This window comes from Podarcis raffonei, chromosome 8, assembly GCF_027172205.1.
Source record: "Podarcis raffonei isolate rPodRaf1 chromosome 8, rPodRaf1.pri, whole genome shotgun sequence".
NCBI classification, from domain to species: Eukaryota; Metazoa; Chordata; class Lepidosauria; order Squamata; family Lacertidae; genus Podarcis; species Podarcis raffonei.
The window spans coordinates 36032561-36050754 of record NC_070609.1 but is presented as its reverse complement, the minus strand read 5'-3'; the positions used below and the strand labels follow the sequence as shown (position 1 = coordinate 36050754).

Sequence of the window (18194 nt, the reverse complement as noted above, 5' to 3'; positions counted from 1 at the left end):
GACTGGGTTTCCCCAGCCACTCTGGGCGGCTCCCAACAGAATATCAAAAACACGATAAAAGATCAAACACTAAAAACCTCCCTAAACAGGGCTGCTTTCAGATGTTTTCTAAAAGTCAGATAGTAGTTTATTTCCTTGACATCTGCCGAGAAGGCCCTCTGCCTGGTTCTCTGTAACCTCACTTCTTGCAGAGAGGGAGCCAGCAGAAGACCCTCGGAGGAAGACCTCAGAATGATGGGGATGGAGACATTTCTTCAGGTATACTGGGCCGAGACCATTTAGGGCTTTAAAGGTCACAACCAACACTTTGAATTGTGCTCAGAAACGTACTGGGACTTAGTTGAGAAGCTGTTCTCTCCCATTGAAGATGTCAAAATGTATGGCCTACTTTTATAGAAAAGCCTGCTGGGTTACCACATTATATTCTGATAAAAGCAGCCTTCTCCAATCAGGTGTCTTCCAGCTGTTCTGGACTACAACTCCCATCAGCCCCTCGTTGGGGCTGATGGGAGTTGTAGTTCAAAACAACTGGAGGGAATCTGGTTAGGGAAGGCTGGGAGAAAGCAAAAATGAAGGGTGCCCCCCCAATATATTGTGTGATCTTGGTACTAAAAACAAGTGTGATCATTCTGGAGTCCTGTGACGTAAGTTGATGCCTGCTTTCCCCACCTCTCCTCCTTTATCCTGCCAAATGGCACGGAACGACGATTATTTTTGGTCAGTACTTTCTGATCCTGAAGAAAATGGCTTTATTGTTCTCTGAATTGTGCCCAGAAGGGAACAGGAAGCCTGCAAGCTGGTGAGAGAGTGCTGCTGGGACTTGCTCTGGGTGGGGCACAGCCAGCAAGGGAACGGCGGGGGTGTGTGTGTGTGTTGCTGGGCTAGTTCTGCGGCAGCTGGCGTTTTCAAAGAGCAGCCCCCAGGGAGGAATGCATCGGAGGGACCCCACCCTTGAAAGAGTTACTTGATCCAGGTGAAGTCAAGCAAAGCATCTGCCGCAAAGGATTTCTAACAAATGCATTTTGAATTACAAAAAGAGCTTTATCAGCTTTCCACACTATAGTTTAAAAAAAGAGAAAGAGCTATTGCAGCTATTGTTTCAGGATGAAAATGCCTGTATGGTTGGATACACCACAGGGCTGTTGTTCTTATACACATAGAAAGGACTGTTCGGGGTCTGTCCACACCTTGGCAGAATGTGGATTTTGCACCCCTTCTGATCCATTTAATTCCACCTTGTCCATGCAACATTCTCCTTCAGCTCCTTTTGTCCCACACTTTCTCCTCCATAACTCTAGACTTTCTCTATGCTCAGGAAAATCCAAAGAGAGTCAGCCCACTCAGGAGTCCTGTGGCCTTCTTGCATTTGTTTTTCCAAAGTGGTGGTTTTCACTCCTTCCAGTTTTCCACGCCTCCTGCTAGGTCCTTTGATCCTATTTGCAAGTCTGGCAGTGAGCTTGGCCACTTCTGCTTTGTTAGTGAGAGTTAAAAATAAAATCCTTTGAAACAACGCTTTTCCTGCAAATTATAGTATTGTTATGAGTTCGGAGGTACCAGACCCCTCTAACGCCTGGATCCAGCATGTGTTAAAATATATGCCAGGCTAGTTTCTAGATTAGGCTTCCAGATTAAGAGACTGAAGCTCTGTGCGAAACAACAAACAGGCAGGGCTCCTTCTTCAACTTGCAGATAGTGAGACGGACAAATGCCAGAATCTGGAGTAGAGTTTGGGGGCTGTGATGTAAACTAGAAGAGGGGCAGAGAGCAATGTTTGATGTCTTTTTGAATCCAAGATCCTTTTGGGGTGTTAATGCTGTGAGCACTTCCATCATGGGCTCAGATTGTATAGATGTGTGTAAATAAACCGTATATCACAAAGACACCACAGTCTCCGCTGTTGCCCATTGTAAAGGAAACACAAATCCTGGGTTAAGTGCCTGGAACCTAGCACTGCTCGGAGATTGGGGTGGCGTGCAACAGTATAATTTCTAACTTGTTTCCATTGTATTTCTGCAGGGTGTTTTTTTTATCCATGCTCTCAATATCTATCCAATTTTTTTTTGCCATCACATACCCCGACATGCCTCATAACCGATGGCAGAGCAGGAGAGCGGTCCTTTTTTGTTAGGAAAAGGAGTCACAAAAAGAGTTCCCCTTTAAAAAAATTACATAAATATATACAGAAAGAAATACTGCATTTAAACCATTTGTGGACGTGGTTTCCTCTTTGCAACAGTTCCCTCGTATGTGCTCAACAGGAATGAGCGCTTTCCACGGAGACGGAGTTTAGAGGTGAGGATACCCCTGATAAATAGGGGAGAGACAGGCATGGAGGGCTCCAAGTTTTAAAATAGCCTGTACGCCAACCACTCAGCTATGAGCAGTGCAAGGACAAAGTGATTCCCGAAAGTCTGGATTTCCGAAGCAGGTAGGGAAGAGGCCTTCGGTTCCACAGGAGGCAAGGCAGGACATCCAAGCAGAATGTGACCCCTCACTGGATCATATGCTGGTGCTGCTTGGCTGTAGCTTGATGCTGCTGGAATTTGTGCTGTAGAAGTAGGAGGAAGACCTGCGGGACTGGAGGGTTTTTGCCAAGTACCAAAGGAAGATGAGGAACCCTGTGGGGAGAGGAGGAGGAGAGGGAAACGTGAAAAGAGGAGTTGGAGAGCGTGGCAAGACTTGTCCTCCTGTGTGCACCTCCCCTGTGGCAGTGTCAGGGAAGAACACAGCTCAGCAACAGAGCCCACACTCTGCATGCAAAAGCAGCAGTGGGTGATGTTCCTAGAGACTGCTGCGTGAGAGGCAGGGAGGCCAGCAAGGGGTGGAGACAACTGGTTACAAGAGTGCAGACAAGTTAGGGGAACACTAAGGTTAGAAACATAGAATGATAAAGTTCGGAGGGACCCCAAGGGTCATCTAGCCCAACCCCCTGCAATGCAGGAATCACAACTTCACAACACCCAACCTCTGCTTAAAAACCTCAAAGGAAGGATCGTCCACCACCTTCCAAGGGAGCCCCATGCACCACAATGGACCAGCCACCAGAGGGCAAAAGGTCCCAGGTGCAAGGTCCAGGTAGGGCTGAGAAAGACTCTGTGTTGGAGAGCCCCCAAGAGCCACTGCCAGTCAGTGTGGAGCAGAGGTGGGCTAAAGGACCGCTTTGCATGCAAAATGTCCCAGGTTCAATCGCTGATGGCATCTTCAGGTAGGGCTGAGAATAAGTCCCTGCCTGAAAACCTGGGCAGCCTCTGCCAGTCAGTGCTGATGATGCTGTGATGGTTGCAGCAATGCTCTAGGGCTCAGAATGAGGCAGCTTCCTCTGCTCCTACTAATGTGAACCCTAACATGGAGGGTAGAGGGGACTTTAAGAAGCCCTCTGCTTCTTTTGGTGGAGTTGCTTTGGATTGTACACACCCACCCACCCACCCACCCACCCACACCCTGCAATTTTGTGGTCAAACAAGATCCCACTGAAATGAGGGGGACTTTTTTTCTTTTTTGCAGTGCAAACTGCAAGCGTGAAGGCCCCAATCTGCATCAGTACTGTAGCAAGGGAGGAAAAGGGCTAAAAACCCTAAGCCTCCATATTAGGATCTGTCTCCCTGCCCCATGTCAAAAAACCAAAACAAAACCTACAACCCTATTGACTAATGTCACATGTAGTTTGGCCCTTGGGCTGATTCTGAAGATGCTGCCCTGGTAATAAATAAACTGCAAGCCGAAGAAGGTGATTTCAATGGCAGCCAGGGCCGGATTTAGGTTTGATGAGGCCCTAAGCTACTGAAGGTAATGGGGCCCTTTATATGTCCAGCTGTCCTTTGTCAACAACAAATTGTCGCTGTTTTTCCTGGTGAATGTACGCCATATGGTAATTTATGGACCTCATAGGTATCTGAAGCCATTTGCAGATAACAAAATATGTATTTTATCAAAGTAATTGTTGAACTGAAATACAATTAAGAAGTAGTATATTGTGAAAAATTTTGGGGGGGGGCCAAGAGAGTGGGGCCCTAAGCTATAACTTGTTTAGCTTTTATATAAATCCGGCACTGATGGTGGCTGGTTCCCCTTTGGACTGGTATAGGGCAATAGGCGAGGGGGTCAACAGTAGGTGGCGCTAGAGCCAACAACAAGGAGAGCCACCCCTTGGACTGGTTGAAATGAAGGCGGCAGCCAGGTAGAGACTAAGGTTGGTGGGGCACTGGCCTGTTCACCCTAATAGACCAAATTCCAGTGGAGAGAAGAAACAGTGACAAAATGACAACCCAAATAAGTGAAGGGAGGAAACAGCTGCCACCCACTGACCTTGGAGTGAGTTGATGATGGTGAAAAGGTACACAGACACCAGCTTGAAGGTCCCAGAGGCGAAGGAGAAGAAGGCCAGCCCCCAAGGGATGCCCAGCACACAGCTGAGCCCCAGGAGCATCACGGCATATCCCCACTGACATCGCAGCTTGAGGATCGCTTGCACCATCGCGCCCAGCATGATGGTGTTGAAGAAGAGCACCAGGCTTAGAAAGCCCAGATTCAGGAAGTTGTTGATCTCTTTTTTGGTGATCCAGCAGCTGGAAAAGAAGAGGGAGGGAGCAGGCATGAGGGATGTGGCACAGTGTCCCAAAGCATGTTCATAAGGACATATAAAGATCCCTGTTGGATCAGGCCAATGGCCCATGTACTCCAGCATCCTGACCTCACAGTGGCCGACCAGAAGAATCAAGTCCAGAGAAACAAGCTTAGGAACTTTAGAATGTTCTTTTCCCCTTCTTCTGAGATCAGAAATGACTGAAATAGGGGCACCCATGCTTGCATTTTGGAAGGTGGCTAATCAAAAATTTGAGTGAGGTGTGTTTGTCAGAAAATTTTGGGGACAGACTGTAGCACATCCGTTTGGGTGAGGGACACAACAAAAGGATATCCTTTTGTCAATCCATTGTGGGACTTTCAAAGTTAATTGAACATCTCAAGGCAGAAGAAAGCCCATTTTACACCCTCTCCGCCCGCCCACCCACCCAGTGCTGCCACCGGGAAGAGAGCTGCAGGCAGCCCAACTACCTGACACCCCTTAGGGAAAAAGCTGCCTGGTGCTTGCTGGAACCTTGCTGGTGTGAAACCTGTATGGAGCAGGAAGATGGACGGCAGGAGTAGGAAAACCACCTGGGGCCAGATCAAATGGTGGCCAACCCTCCACAGGCCACATCTGATAGGTGGATCCCACCCCGGGCCCAAGCGGCACTAAATTTAAATGGGCTGAATGCACATCATGTCTGCAGAGGAACCATCAGGAGCAGAGCACGCAGGGGTTGGAAATGTGGAGAAATAGGGTGGCAGAGAGAGAGAGAGAGAGAGAGAGAGAGAGAGAGAGAGAGAGAGAGAGAACCCACTCCTGTCTCTGCCCTGCCCACTACCAGGAAAAGGCTTCTATACTTCTATGTTATGGCTAAACTGTGAATGCAGCTACCTGAATCAACTTGGCTGTGAGAGGACTTGCACCCCCCACAAAAAAGCCACTTACATTGTTGTATTGGTATATTCCCCAGAGGATTCATACACTTTAATGGGGAAATGTCCATAATGCGACTGGTTGATCACGTAGATCAGCAGAACAATGAATAGGGGAAGACCTGCAAGGCAGAGGACAATATGCATTAATGTTTATACCCCACTTCCCTGGATGGTCCTTGGCACCTGCACCCACCCCCCTGCCTCCCCATGCACACATGCATTTACTTCTAAGTATTTGCAAGTCATGTACAAAAATCTCCAAAGCAGGCAAAAGTGAACTATGCTAGATAAAAATTTCAAGCCAGTAAAAAAGCAAAAAAAGGAACACAACCACAAGCAGCAGAATGAAATCACTCTGAACAGCAGACAGGAAAATGAGTGGATCCAAAATGAGGATGGATTCTGCCCTTCTGTTGGACCCAAGGGGTTCTGAAGGGGGCCAAATGTTCTTTTTGTGAGTGGTCAACAGGAACAGAGTTGGAAAGACAGAATGCCCTCCCATGTCCCACAACTCAGAAATGTATCTTGGGGTGGAGCAAGGAAAAGGGGCAGCAGCTGCTCCCCAAGCTTGAGAAGAGGTATGGGAAGCCTCAGTCTTCTCAGGGGCCAAATGTTGCCCTTGAAGCCTCTCTTAACTGGCCCTCAGGACTCTCCCCAAGCCACACCCTTCCACAGTGGCTTGGCCTGGCAGGGATGTGTCCTTCAACTCTGCTAGACTGAATGGAGGAAAGGGAGGGCTGTGCGTGGAAGCCAGCAGATTGCAGAAAGGCAAAATGCACATTTCTGGCTCTGCCCACTTTTGCTCCCAGCCCCATCTGCCACTGACATGGGTTCCCTGGGAGGTTCCCTGGAAGGGTTCCCTGGGGTTGAAAATGGCTCCCCATCCCTGCTCTATGAGGTCACTCCCACCCCAACTTCAGGCACTATACCTGAATTTATTTATTTTTTACCATAGATAAAAGTTTCCAGTTCAAAGCAGAGGGAGAGGATACCACTTCTGAATATTCCCCTATGTAAAAAAAAAAAGAGCTACTTCCTGCCAATTGACCTAAGAAGAGTCCTGCTGGATTAGGCCAATGGCTGGATCAGGTCCCAGGTTCAATACCGAAAGGCATCCCCAGGTAGAGATAGGGAAGACCCTGAGTGGCATTTAACATTAATCCTGCTCAGAATAGACCCACTGAAGTTAATGGCCAGCATTACCTTCAGCTCATTAATTTCAGTGGGTTTACTCTGAGTAGGACTCAGCTGAATACCAGCCCCTGGAGACCCACACCCAGTCAGCAGAGACAATGCTGAGCCAAATGGACCAGCTGTTTGACTTGGCATAAAGTAGCTTCCTTTTGTGATAGAGGCCAGATTTGAACTGGGGGCTTCCCAGCAATCTGGCCACACTCTGAGCCACTCTACTGCATCAGATGCTTTCTTTCTGCTTATCGGTCTTCTCTTGCAGCCCAGCTTCCTAATGGACCTAGTCACAAACTTCTTTGGCTATGCACCACTCCCAGCAACCCCTGGCCACTCACCCCAGCCCACCAGGCAAAGCTTAAGGAGCATATGCTTGATGTTGGAATTGAAGACTCTGATCACAAGGAGGTACAGGCTGTAGCCCTCGATACCCATCCAGGTCAGGCAGGCCAGCAGCCCAAAATGCAGAAACATGGCGCCAGATTTGCAAGCTACGTCACCACCGGTAGGGGCCAGAGGCACTGCGATGAGGAAGCTCATGTCGAGGAGGAAGATGGCCCAGAGGAGGTTCATGTGAACGTAGACAATGTTGTCCCCTTGCTTTCTCCTGGGGACAAAAGAGAGTGTGATATTTCTTTCCCAATTGTGTGTGGGATCCCCACCCCAAGCTTCAGTCAAACCATACACTAAGTCTCCCAGGATATGGCTTCAATCAATGTTTTGATAATCAATGCCTTACTCTTTTTCAATACAAGCCACACATGTCTGTCATATGCACACCTGGCTCCAGCAGTCCATAGGCTTTTCTCCATGGTGTTCCCCTCCACAGATGCAACAGCTGGTGGCCAGAATAAGACTGCCATAAGCTAGGTATTCCCAAGGAAAGACCTACTTGCCTTTTCCTGGGATACACCTCTTCCATGCTTCTATTTTGGTGGCTTGAGATCAATGTAGTAAAAAACACAACCGAGCTCACTAGTGAGACAATGGCCTGGCTCGCACATAACACAAAGCCATGGTTCCTTGAACTATGGGGCTGTTGGGAGTTGCAGCGCAAAACATCTGGAGGGCACCATGTTGTGGAAGCCTGTTCTGACTTTTCACCTTCACTCCATCTCTCCTTCATCCTCTGTTATTATTCTTGCCCCCCCCCTCAGTCCATGATTCCCTTTTGGATTTCCTTCTAGGATCCAGCAGGTCTTCCTCCTGGGCTGTCTCCCCAATCCCCCAGGACTTCTGCCCTATTTGGAGCAAAAAATTTTATCTGCCTTACTTTGTGCAGAGGAAGAAGAAGATGGTGAAGAACGATGCCACGGCCGAAACAATACACCCAATGTAAGTGATCAAGGTCAGGTAGACCTGGTGGCTGCGGTCAATTTCTGGGGAGGACACCTGAAGGTGGAAGGAGATGGCTTAAAAGGGGCAGAGAATGGGGGTGGGGTATGAAAATCTTTGCACAGGTCTACCTGGCATGGGAGCCACCAGTACTCACCATTAGCACAGCAAAAAAGGTGAGATGATCACAGCGGCAGATGGTTCGGTCCGCTCCTCGTTCTGCTTCACAGCCAGATGAATTCCACTTGCCTGGGTGGCCAGCTAGGGGTGAAAAGGAGAAGCCTCACTGCAGGTGGGTGTCCCCATGTAAAGGAAGTGAGCAAGGCCATACATTGCAAGGGGTTGAGCTAGAGGACCCTTTGGGTCATTGACAACTCTACAGTTCTATGGTTCTACAACATACACAGTGTGGGAGAGGTCTGTTGGGTTCTACTAATCCAGACAGAAAGTTCTCTGCACCTGTAAGATTCAGTCAGCCTTTACTAGGGACTGAGGGTTTTGTGGGCAGGACCCCTATCCTGTGGAACTCGTCCCTGCCTGCTCCTAGATGTTTCCCAAGAAGTTTTTTTATTCAGGCAGGCCTCTGAAACTTGAACTGCTTTTGTCCCAACCTGTTTCCAACCAAGAGGTATGTCCAGAACTGTGACTCATGCAGAAACTCCAGACAGTGATAATTCATACATGCTGCCAAGGTACATCATTTCAGGTGGAAAAAGGGCCCCTCCAATTTTAACAAGAGAAAAGTCTGCTTCAGCTCTCAGAAATTTGGGAAACTCTGGTGCAAATAGTCCATTCTTAACGTGGGCTACTGCAGGGGGAGTGTGTTTTGCACATCTGGTTTCGCATGCTCTCAAGGAGCAACCAAATACAGGGAATGTGGAAGGAGGGCTCAGGGGAATTCCTTCCAAACATCTCACCCACCCCAGCTACTGTAGGAACTTACCTTCAGAGCCAGTGTCCCAGAACACACACTGGGGAGTCACGTTCGACTGAAAGAACAAATACCAGAGGGTGAATTTAACACAGGTGATTTAATTTAAAAGCCAAAAACAGGAAAGCATGGCTGTTCAGTGAGATGCCCCTACAGCTTCCTCACAACTACACATTCTCTTAAATATACTTCCATCCAGTGAAACAGAGATAGAAAGACAGGAGCAATATACGTGGGGGAAACAGGCAGTAAGAGCATCTGCTTTGCGTGCAGAAAGTCTTAGTTTCAGTCCCCCATGGGAAGTTTTTAATGTTTGATATTTTATCGTGTTTTTATTGTTGGGAGCTGCCCAGAGCGGCTGGGGAAACCCAGCCAGATGGGCAGGGTAGAAATAATATAATATCATCATCATCATTATCATCATCATCTCCAGGTAGGGTTGGGAGAGACTCCTGCCTGAAAACATAGCTGCTGCCAGTCAGTGTAGGAAACACTGAGCTAAATAGATCAATGATCTAACTCAGTATAAGGCAGCCCCCTATGTTCCTAGTGATAGCAGCCTCAGTTCCGTGTGCAACCTTATGGAAGCACATGGCAAAATCTGCACAGGAGGGAGGAATTGGCAGGTTACAGAAGTGCAGAAGGTTTTTACAGAATCAAAGAGTTGGAAGGGACCAATCTAGTCCAACTCCCTACATTGCAGGAAGCACAGTTTTTTGCAAGAGTGCAAGAAATATTTAGGGTGAGGAGTAAAAATAGCTCTGTGAGGACTCGGGATGCTTAGTGGGCACAGAATCCTGACTGTAGAGAGGAGATTGGAAATAGGGGTTCGGTTCCAAGAACAAGCATTCATAGAATAATTTCAGCACAGGGAGTTGTCACTTGGTGGTGTTTCTCTCTTTGAAAAAGTGACCAGGCCAAGATTTTCAGAAGGTTCCACATGCAATGCTAAAACTTGAGTTGTAAATTCATACTGGAAAACAGCCCAGCTTTAGGGAGAATTTAGCCACATCAGAAGGGACACCAGCAGATGCCGTGATCTTCTGAGGGGAATGAAGGTTTTCAGGGCCTACCGGAAGACTGTTGTGCCAGAAAGTGAGTGCCACCCGCTCCTCTCTGAGCAGGCCATGGACTGATGTGTTCCAGATGGAGAGGCCAATCACTTTCCCACCCAGGATCTGGTCAGAAGAACTTTGGTCCTGCAGGAAATAAAGATCAGAGCATTTGAGACCACCCAAGTCACCTCATTTTTACAGCCCATTTGTGTAGTCTGTGCATACCAAGATATTCCAAAGTCCACCTGCATGTCTGTCCTCTTGGGGCAGTATTGCTTCATGAAACCTCGTTCTGCCCAACCTTCCCTCCATGTGGACCTGATCCTGCCTGTACACAGTCACCACCATCACATACAGAATTTGAGTCTCTTTCTCCCAACAGCAGCAGAACCCAAGAACTTCATGCCACGACCTGAGCTTGTCGGAATGCAGCTGATGTTTCAGCAAGTGTGGAATTTATCCCTGGCTTGGAAGACGTTTCAGTTGATGCCCTAAAGGAGGAAGCTAATTTGCTCAGTTTTCAGTTAAGTGATGCTTTATTGGCAGGACCAGTCTGTTCCCTTGTAGTCTGGAGCTTCCTGTGCTCCATATTTCATCCAGGAGCATACAAATTGGACCCAAGGGAAATCAGCCAGGGATGGGGCCCAGAGACTTCAAGGCAAGCAGGACATGTTTCTGGCTACAGTTCCTGGCTAGTGAGGAGAATCCCAAATTGGACAACATGCTATTAGTTCAGTGCAGTGCAACAGTAAAAAAAGACTAGAAAGCAACAAAGTAGCTGTGAACTTGTTTGTTCACAGGTTTGTGTGGTCTTGCTAAGCCATAGACTGGCTTACTATGTTACGCAAATCAGGTCACAGAAACCTTATATGCAACATATTTAGCCCTATCAGCCATTAGGCAACAGATTTTCAGCCTACTGTTCAAAAAAGAGAAATTGTCTGGAGAATGTGTGTGCGTGTATATATGTGTATACTGTGTGTGTGTGTGTGTGTGTGTGTGTGTGTACACACACACACACACACACACACACACACACACACCACCTTATCCCTAGGGGAATTATACAGTGAATACTATAATACCTGGTGAAAAAAATCACTCTCTGCCTCTCCCTGGCCACAAGTACATAAACAGCCACTTAAAAGTACTCCAGCATATGCTCCCTCTCAACATATTATTATTTGTTATTTTTTATTAAATTTGTTAGTAATTTTATCAAGCCCAAGACAACCCAAAGCGACTTACAACCAACCAAGCAGAATGAAAGCCCACATAGATAAGCATGGGCACCATGCAGAATCTCAAAGCAGCAACTGCTTTCCTTGTCGCACCAGCAGATAATTTGCAAAAGTAATCTGGAGGACCAGGATGAGATATAACAGAACAAGAAGGGGATGAAATTTCATCGTGTTCCATGCCACCCCCATCTCTGAGCAGTGAGAAACTCCTGGAGTTTGGTTTCCTTTGAATGAGGGTTGGTTGAGATTTGTGGTGCCTTTAGGATATATGAAGTGCTTTTTCCCTAGAAAAATAGGTGCCGGTACTCGCCATGAAGTTCTTACAGTAAGTGCCACACTTTTTAACAACAAAAAGAGAGGTGCAGGTACTGTGTACCCTTGAGTACCCTCTGGAAAAAAGCACTGGATATATGGTTTATTTACACATATATACAACCTGAGCCTAAGATGGAAGGGTATTTACACCCTAACAGAATTTGCTTCTCCCTTCATTACTGCCTTGGATTCAAGCACAAATCAAGCACGGGTCTGTGTCCATCTCCTCAGCCTGCTTTCTTGCTGCTCAGCTCTCACACAACTATCCTGGTTTCTAAGTACCAGGAAGCTGAGGGGAAAGGCCCACCCATTTGCCCTTTGGCACAAGGCGACTTCATTGGTTATGCTAATTATGGTGCTTAAGCAGTCAGCTACGGCCATGGTCTTACAGTTGCCTAGAGAAAGGGGCTGGTTTGGCAGGCTTGTTTCCATACTGTCTACCCTCACAGAAACCAAAGAATTGGAAAGCATTCAGGGCATCACACAGACTGATTCCCCCCACCCTAAAAAGAAACCCTATAGTTTAAAGATGCCACCATCTAGTTCACGAAAGACCTCAATAAGTTGGGCAGGGATTGTTTTGCCAAATGGTGCTGAAGCATCTGGTGCTCTTGCTGCAGAAACTCATCCCTGAAGGAGCTTCACATCTCTGTGCCTGATAGGTGAGTTTCCTTGGAGAACGTACCCGCAGCCTCTCTGCACATCCTTACCTGAAAGAGGGTGGAGCTTGAAACCACCAGCAGCACTGCCCTCGGTGTAGCCGGCCTGCGCCCGAGTTTGGGTTTTGCAAGGACGACTTTGTCCAGGGCCGCTTTAGGCAGCATCACTTCAAAGCCATGAGCCTCTTTGTCCTCCTGCAAAAAGAAAATAAAATGCTTTGTAGAAGAGGAAAAGGGGGTGGTCCAGTTCCATTTGGGTTTCTCTCAGCTTCTCATTTTCCCAGCTTTAAGTTCTGTTCTCCACCTTCCAATTTGCAATTTTAAAAAATGATAATGAAAACTAATCAGAATTTTAGTGCTAATTTATCCCGATGTACACGTTTGTATGCATTTTTGCTTAATGTGAACTTATTGCAAAGCAATTTCCGCAATATGTTGGTGTGTGCTATTTTCACCAAGATAGACATTTTTATGAACACTTTGCCCTGGTATATGCACTTTTGTACACATTACTTGGCAAAAATTAGAAAAGTGTGGGCTGTGAAGGATGGCTGCATTTCGGTTTTCATGCTGCGTCAGAAAATGTGAACGAGGTAAGTTTGGTGTTAACTGCAAACTGAACTGAATTTCTCCCCTACAGAGAAGGAAACTTCTTGCAATGGGGAGGTAAGGATGGAGCAATAATTTGTACGGCAGGTAATTTAAAATGGCCCTTTCTCCCTTTACTCACCTCTAGCTTGGGTCCAAAAGTTATATTCTGATGACTCAAGGACTGGAAATTCCAGACGCTTGCATGTAGCAGTGCTCCCTTCCCAAAAGTCTTGTTCTTCCCTTGGAATTCTACTTCTCCCAACTCTGACTCCAAACGCTGGAGCAACCTGTCGGGAAAAGGTTAACTGAGTATGGCTGGAGATACCAGGGTCCACACAGCTACTTCCTGGGTAACTATATGTGCCAAGGAAAATAGCTGATACAACTTGGTCATTTATTAGCCTTCAAGTCTGTTTGGTATTGTGGACTTTTGCTTTTAGAGTTGAAAACAAATTTGCTCCCAGAAACCTTGTCAAAGGCTGCTGTCAAATAATCACAGGCTATTTTTCTGAATGTTTGCATTTTGATTAATATTCAGCTAATATTTGGTGTCAGTGAATGAAAGCTGTTAAGGTATGGTTTCGATATTTGCATAGTGGCATGCGACACTGTTTCAGAATTGACTGTACCCGATTGGCGGCATGGAACTGTATTGAGTCACTGATATGTTTCATAGTTGGCAAGCCACAATATTCAGAGTATCTGGACATAGTCAGGATCTGCGTATGCAGAAGGTCCCCAGGTTCAGTCTTTGGCTCCTTTAGATAGGTGAAAAACCCATACAGGAAACCCAGCCATCACCAAGCTGGTCGGGGATGATGAGGGCTGTAGTCCCAAACATTTGGACAGCGCCAGATTAGTGAAGGTGAACATAAACATAAGCAATATTGAACAAGATGACGCAGCAGTAGAGAGCAGACTGCCTATGCAATGCTGGCACATTTCCAATATTTGCAGGTGCTACTTTGAGGTCTGGGTGTAATATTGCTACATCACACCTGTTGCTCACTGAGCCTGCAGGTGCAGGGAGCCCATGCCAGATCAGACCCTGCCAGGGAGTAGGGGGCAGTAACCCTTTTCCATACTGCACAAATCACATTCTGGGGCCTTGCACTTGCTATGCGTATCAGATGAAAAGCTCCAAGGTAAAGCTGTGCTTCCAGTGTAAACAGCGGGTGAGGGGCATCTGATGAAGATCATGGGGAGGGTGGGACACAGCTACAGTGACCTGCTGGGAAAGTGTGCTGAGCTGGGGAATGGGATTCACTCAAAGTGGATCTCTGCATTCGGTGGCAAACACACAAATTGGAATCCAGTCTTCACCAATTCTCCCTGCAAAGCAGCTGGGCATAAGGAGAAGAGGGACCATTCCTGAAGAGGAGCAGCAGGTGGAGATTGCTTAGCCTTTCCCTGCACCTGGAATTCCCAGGTGTACATCTTCTATGTCGGGCATGGGGAGGGAGCCACAGTGAGCAACAGGAGTGACAGATGGGTTATTTCCTGTCCAGGTCTGTTTTGGTTGCCTTAGTTCAGAGTTTGGTGTGTTAGTCCCCATTTGTGCATTAATCCAATATTTATTATTTTTTGAAAAAATACATTATTTTTTGAAAGTATTGGAACTGCATTTTTCTACATGTGTATTTGTGTAGGCATTTTAACCTAAAAATACACGTTTTGTGAATTTTCAGAAATGAGCATTGGTATCACAACATTTGGAGATGTGCAAAAGCTAAGGAGAATGGGATTTTGCTCTGTGTGAATCAGGGTCTGCTTGCTTAAAAATGCAGACAATACAAAGCCTCCTCAAGTGTGGGAAGAGTGACACAGACACACACGTACACTTCCTGTGGCTTGTACACATTGTTCCCCCACCAACCCCACTTTGCCACAGAGAAGCCGTAGCGGGGATTCACAGAGTCACACAGAATTTTTTTATAGTTGCACCTGACAGGAGTAGATGATAACAGCTTTCTAGACTGTTGCATTTCCCAGGGACTGAGCTGTGAAGTTTATTGCTGGGTTGACATTGCGAATAATCTGACACTGTTGTTTTATATTATTTTGTATTTTATGGCTATTGTGTGGTGTATGTATGTTACGTTGTTTATTATGCTGTGACACTGTAAACTGCCCTGGAGCTTTTTGACAAAGGATGGCATACAGATTTCTTAAATAAATAGTTCATCAGCAGAGAGTGTTGACTGGCTCATGAGTACTTACTCAAATGGGTTTGGCCGAAGGCCGTTCCTGCCACTCTTGCCAAGCTTCCCGCCTTTTTCCAGAGTCTTCAGCTTTTCTTCTACGCTCCTAACTTTTCCTTCCATATCGGATACTCGAACAGGCGTCTTTCCTTGATCACCTTTCCCATAATCAAACACAAAAAAGGAAGCAAAAAAGGAACAGCCTCATTAGGGACTACATTCCAGGCTACAGGACTCCTTACTCACACTGTGAAAGCAGCAGAAAAGGCACAGATTCTGCATCCAGATAAACTCAGGTTTAGTTTTTTAAAAATAAGGTCCCAGCTTTCATATGTAAACATATGTCCAGAAACATAACCTGAGCCTCACAAACTCTCAGGAGCTGGCAAAGGGGTCCAGGAAGGTTTCCAGTGGTCAAGGGAGGCAGGGCCTCAATGTCCTGCACAGCTCTCTGTCCACAGAATAAATTATCCATACTTTAGCTGGATTTCTCTGGATAATTGGGAATGGTTATTTTCTTTGGGGAAAGGGCATGCTGATTTTCTTTTTGCAGTGCATATAGCCCTGGTTATAGTAGCTCATTAGACAGCTTTGATCATTGTGTGTCTTATGACAAACCTCCGCCGCCACTTCTCCTTGGTTAACAAACTCATCATTTTGTTGTATTTGGTTTGCCTTCTTCCCCTTCCACTTCCTGCCATAGGACTGCTCGATGCATGTCCCTGCACATGCACCCCCACCTCTTTCCTCCTCTCTCCCCCCTCTAGGTGCATACAACAGCCCACCACCTGCTCTCAGCGTTCGTTCCACGCACAGGCCTGGTATACCCAGAGAAGAAGCCGCTGGACCATGAGATGATAGAGGGAGTGGGGGGGGGAGGAATTTGAATTAGGGGAAATACTTCCACCTATGATTCCCCATACAAGATCTTTCAGGTCTCCATGCCCTCCTGCTCTCCAGACATGGATGGGCTAGCTTATAGCCAAGGCTTTGGCAAAGCGAGGAATTGGTGAACAGGTGGCGGAGAGCCAGTGTGGTGTAGTGGTTAAGAGCGGTAGTCTTGTAATCTGGGGAACCGGGTTCGCGTCTCCACTCCTCCACATGCAGCTGCTGGGTGACCTTGGGCCAGTCACACTTCTTTGAAGTCTCTCAGCCCCACTCACCTCACAGAGTGTTTGTTGTGGGGGAGGAAGGGAAAAGAGAATGTTAGCCGCTTTGAGACTCCTGACGGGGAGTGAAAGGCGGAATATCAAATCCAAACTCTTCTATGAAATATGGCTATATAACCCAGATTGCTTATTGGTGGGTTCCTCTAGATGGCTGGTTTATTCAGCATTCACCCCAATTTGATTATACAAAGCTTATGTGACAGTGAGACTATATCTGGTCTTCACTGAGCATTCTCCCTCCCATCAGATGTCAAAGAGATAAACAACTACCTGACCTTCAGAAGACATCTTAAGGCAGCCCTGTTCAGGGAAGTTTTTAATGTATGACATATTAGTGTATTTTTGGTCTTTGTGGAAGCTGCCCAGAGTGGTTGGGGAAACCCAGCCAGATGGGCGGGGTACAAATAAATTATTATTATTATTATTATTATTATTATTTGTTCATGATGCAGTTATACGACAATGAGCATTCATCCTGAATTCATCCCAATTTGCTTGTAAGGCTGTTTAGAAGTTTCCCAGTTTATTACCCCTTCATTCCTCACTTTTCAATGAATTACTTTCCAAACAACAACAAAATTGTTGTTGTTTTTTAAGTGGCTTGTTACACTAGGGATAATCCACTTTAATTGTGCAAACCCGAAGTTCCAATACTTGGAATACCTCCCAGAAAATATTGACAGTCTGGAGACACCAAGAAATTTTCAACTGCACACCAGCTTGTGGCCCACTGTGCTCTGGGCTGCAAAGCTGGTTTTCTGGGGAGGGGGTGCTGCCATGCAATAATGGGCCTGGGCCTGCTGGACCTTTGGGTTCCACAATTACATCTTCTAAAAAGAAGCAAGCTTACCTGTGAAGTAGAAATGATATGCAGACATGTCCGGAAGGGATGTGTTGTGGACACCCCTATTAAAGGCATAGGAGACCCTATAAAGCACATTGGGGCCATATTGAGAAGAATTTTCAGTTGTAATGGGACAGTACAGGGTATATGCCTGGCTAGTCAGGCTGAAATTCGTTTGGGACTTCCCATAGGTGATCGTCAAAAGACTGTCATGCCGAAACCAGTGCAAACAGATGCGATAAGGCCCCAATTGTTGTGGCAGAGGACACTCCTTGGATCCTGTAATACGTCCACACTGAATTTCTGGAGTGAAAGGTGCCCTTAGGATCAGTTTCTCTGCACTGTTTATAATGCTGATGCCGTCGCTCTGGATTTCATAGCTGATATTGCTTTTCTTTGTTTGATTCCTGGTTGCACAAAACTGGAAGTCTCCTTCATCGCTGCTGATCCCACAAATACCTGCATCACAGACACCCCCAAAACAACACAAGGCATTGTATCAGGACATGAGAGAAACACCCAGAAGTATTTGCACTGACTGTATTATTAAAACAGAAGTCTTAGGTTATATAGGAATGTGGAAGGGATTAGGACTGGACAATATATCGATATATCATCCAAAACCAGTTTGAAGTCCGTATCATGATATCAGTTTCATAATTTTTGACCTGGTAGCTTATTATGAATCATGATGTGTGTGTGTGTATGCTATGCAAAAATTACAATGTGGGAAAGACTGTGAGGCCAGTCAATGCGTCTACATCCTTATTCCAGACATCATGATATATCGGTATATTGTGATGTTTAGCCAGTGACATATGACGATGCTGAAAGCCAGATATTGACCAGCCCTACAAGGGATTCTTAGGGCTCATCCACACTTAGCTTCTCCCCAGCACTTTCTAGGTATAGGTCCATGATTTAAAGCCCCAAGTCCAAGTGTTTTGTTGTTGCTCCACAAAAGCCACTCTTTGACGCTGAATTGGAACAAACGGCACTTCGGGTTCTGTGGAATGCTGTTTGCTCAGATTCATCAGTAAAGAGTGGGTTTTTATGGGGAAAGCGGCAGGGGTGGGGTGGGGGACACTTGGACATGGCACTTTAAAGCACAGAACTGTGCCTAGAAACACAGCAGGAAAAAGAAGTCTGGATGAGCCCTCAGC

General features: G+C 46.5%; 1 protein-coding gene across 6 annotated transcripts in view; it reads right to left on the bottom strand.

Moving 5' to 3' along the window:
* Positions 1-1513: 1513 nt before the first annotated feature.
* The window catches only part of ADGRG1 (adhesion G protein-coupled receptor G1), a 37684-nt gene continuing 21003 nt past the window's right edge, over positions 1514-18194 (bottom strand). For all 6 annotated transcript variants that reach the window (XM_053399228.1, XM_053399230.1, XM_053399232.1 and 3 more), the window contains 12 exons: positions 17038-17490; positions 15038-15176; positions 12957-13104; positions 12278-12421; positions 10030-10155; positions 8969-9014; positions 8183-8286; positions 7964-8082; positions 7029-7297; positions 5513-5621; positions 4306-4565; positions 1514-2618 (listed from right to left, as the gene is read on the bottom strand). In XM_053399228.1, the coding sequence (XP_053255203.1) occupies positions 2500-2618; positions 4306-4565; positions 5513-5621; positions 7029-7297; positions 7964-8082; positions 8183-8286; positions 8969-9014; positions 10030-10155; positions 12278-12421; positions 12957-13104; positions 15038-15176; positions 17038-17490 (2036 nt within the window). In that variant the 3' untranslated portion in view covers positions 1514-2499. The remainder of the gene's footprint in view (positions 2619-4305; positions 4566-5512; positions 5622-7028; positions 7298-7963; positions 8083-8182; positions 8287-8968; positions 9015-10029; positions 10156-12277; positions 12422-12956; positions 13105-15037; positions 15177-17037; positions 17491-18194) is intronic.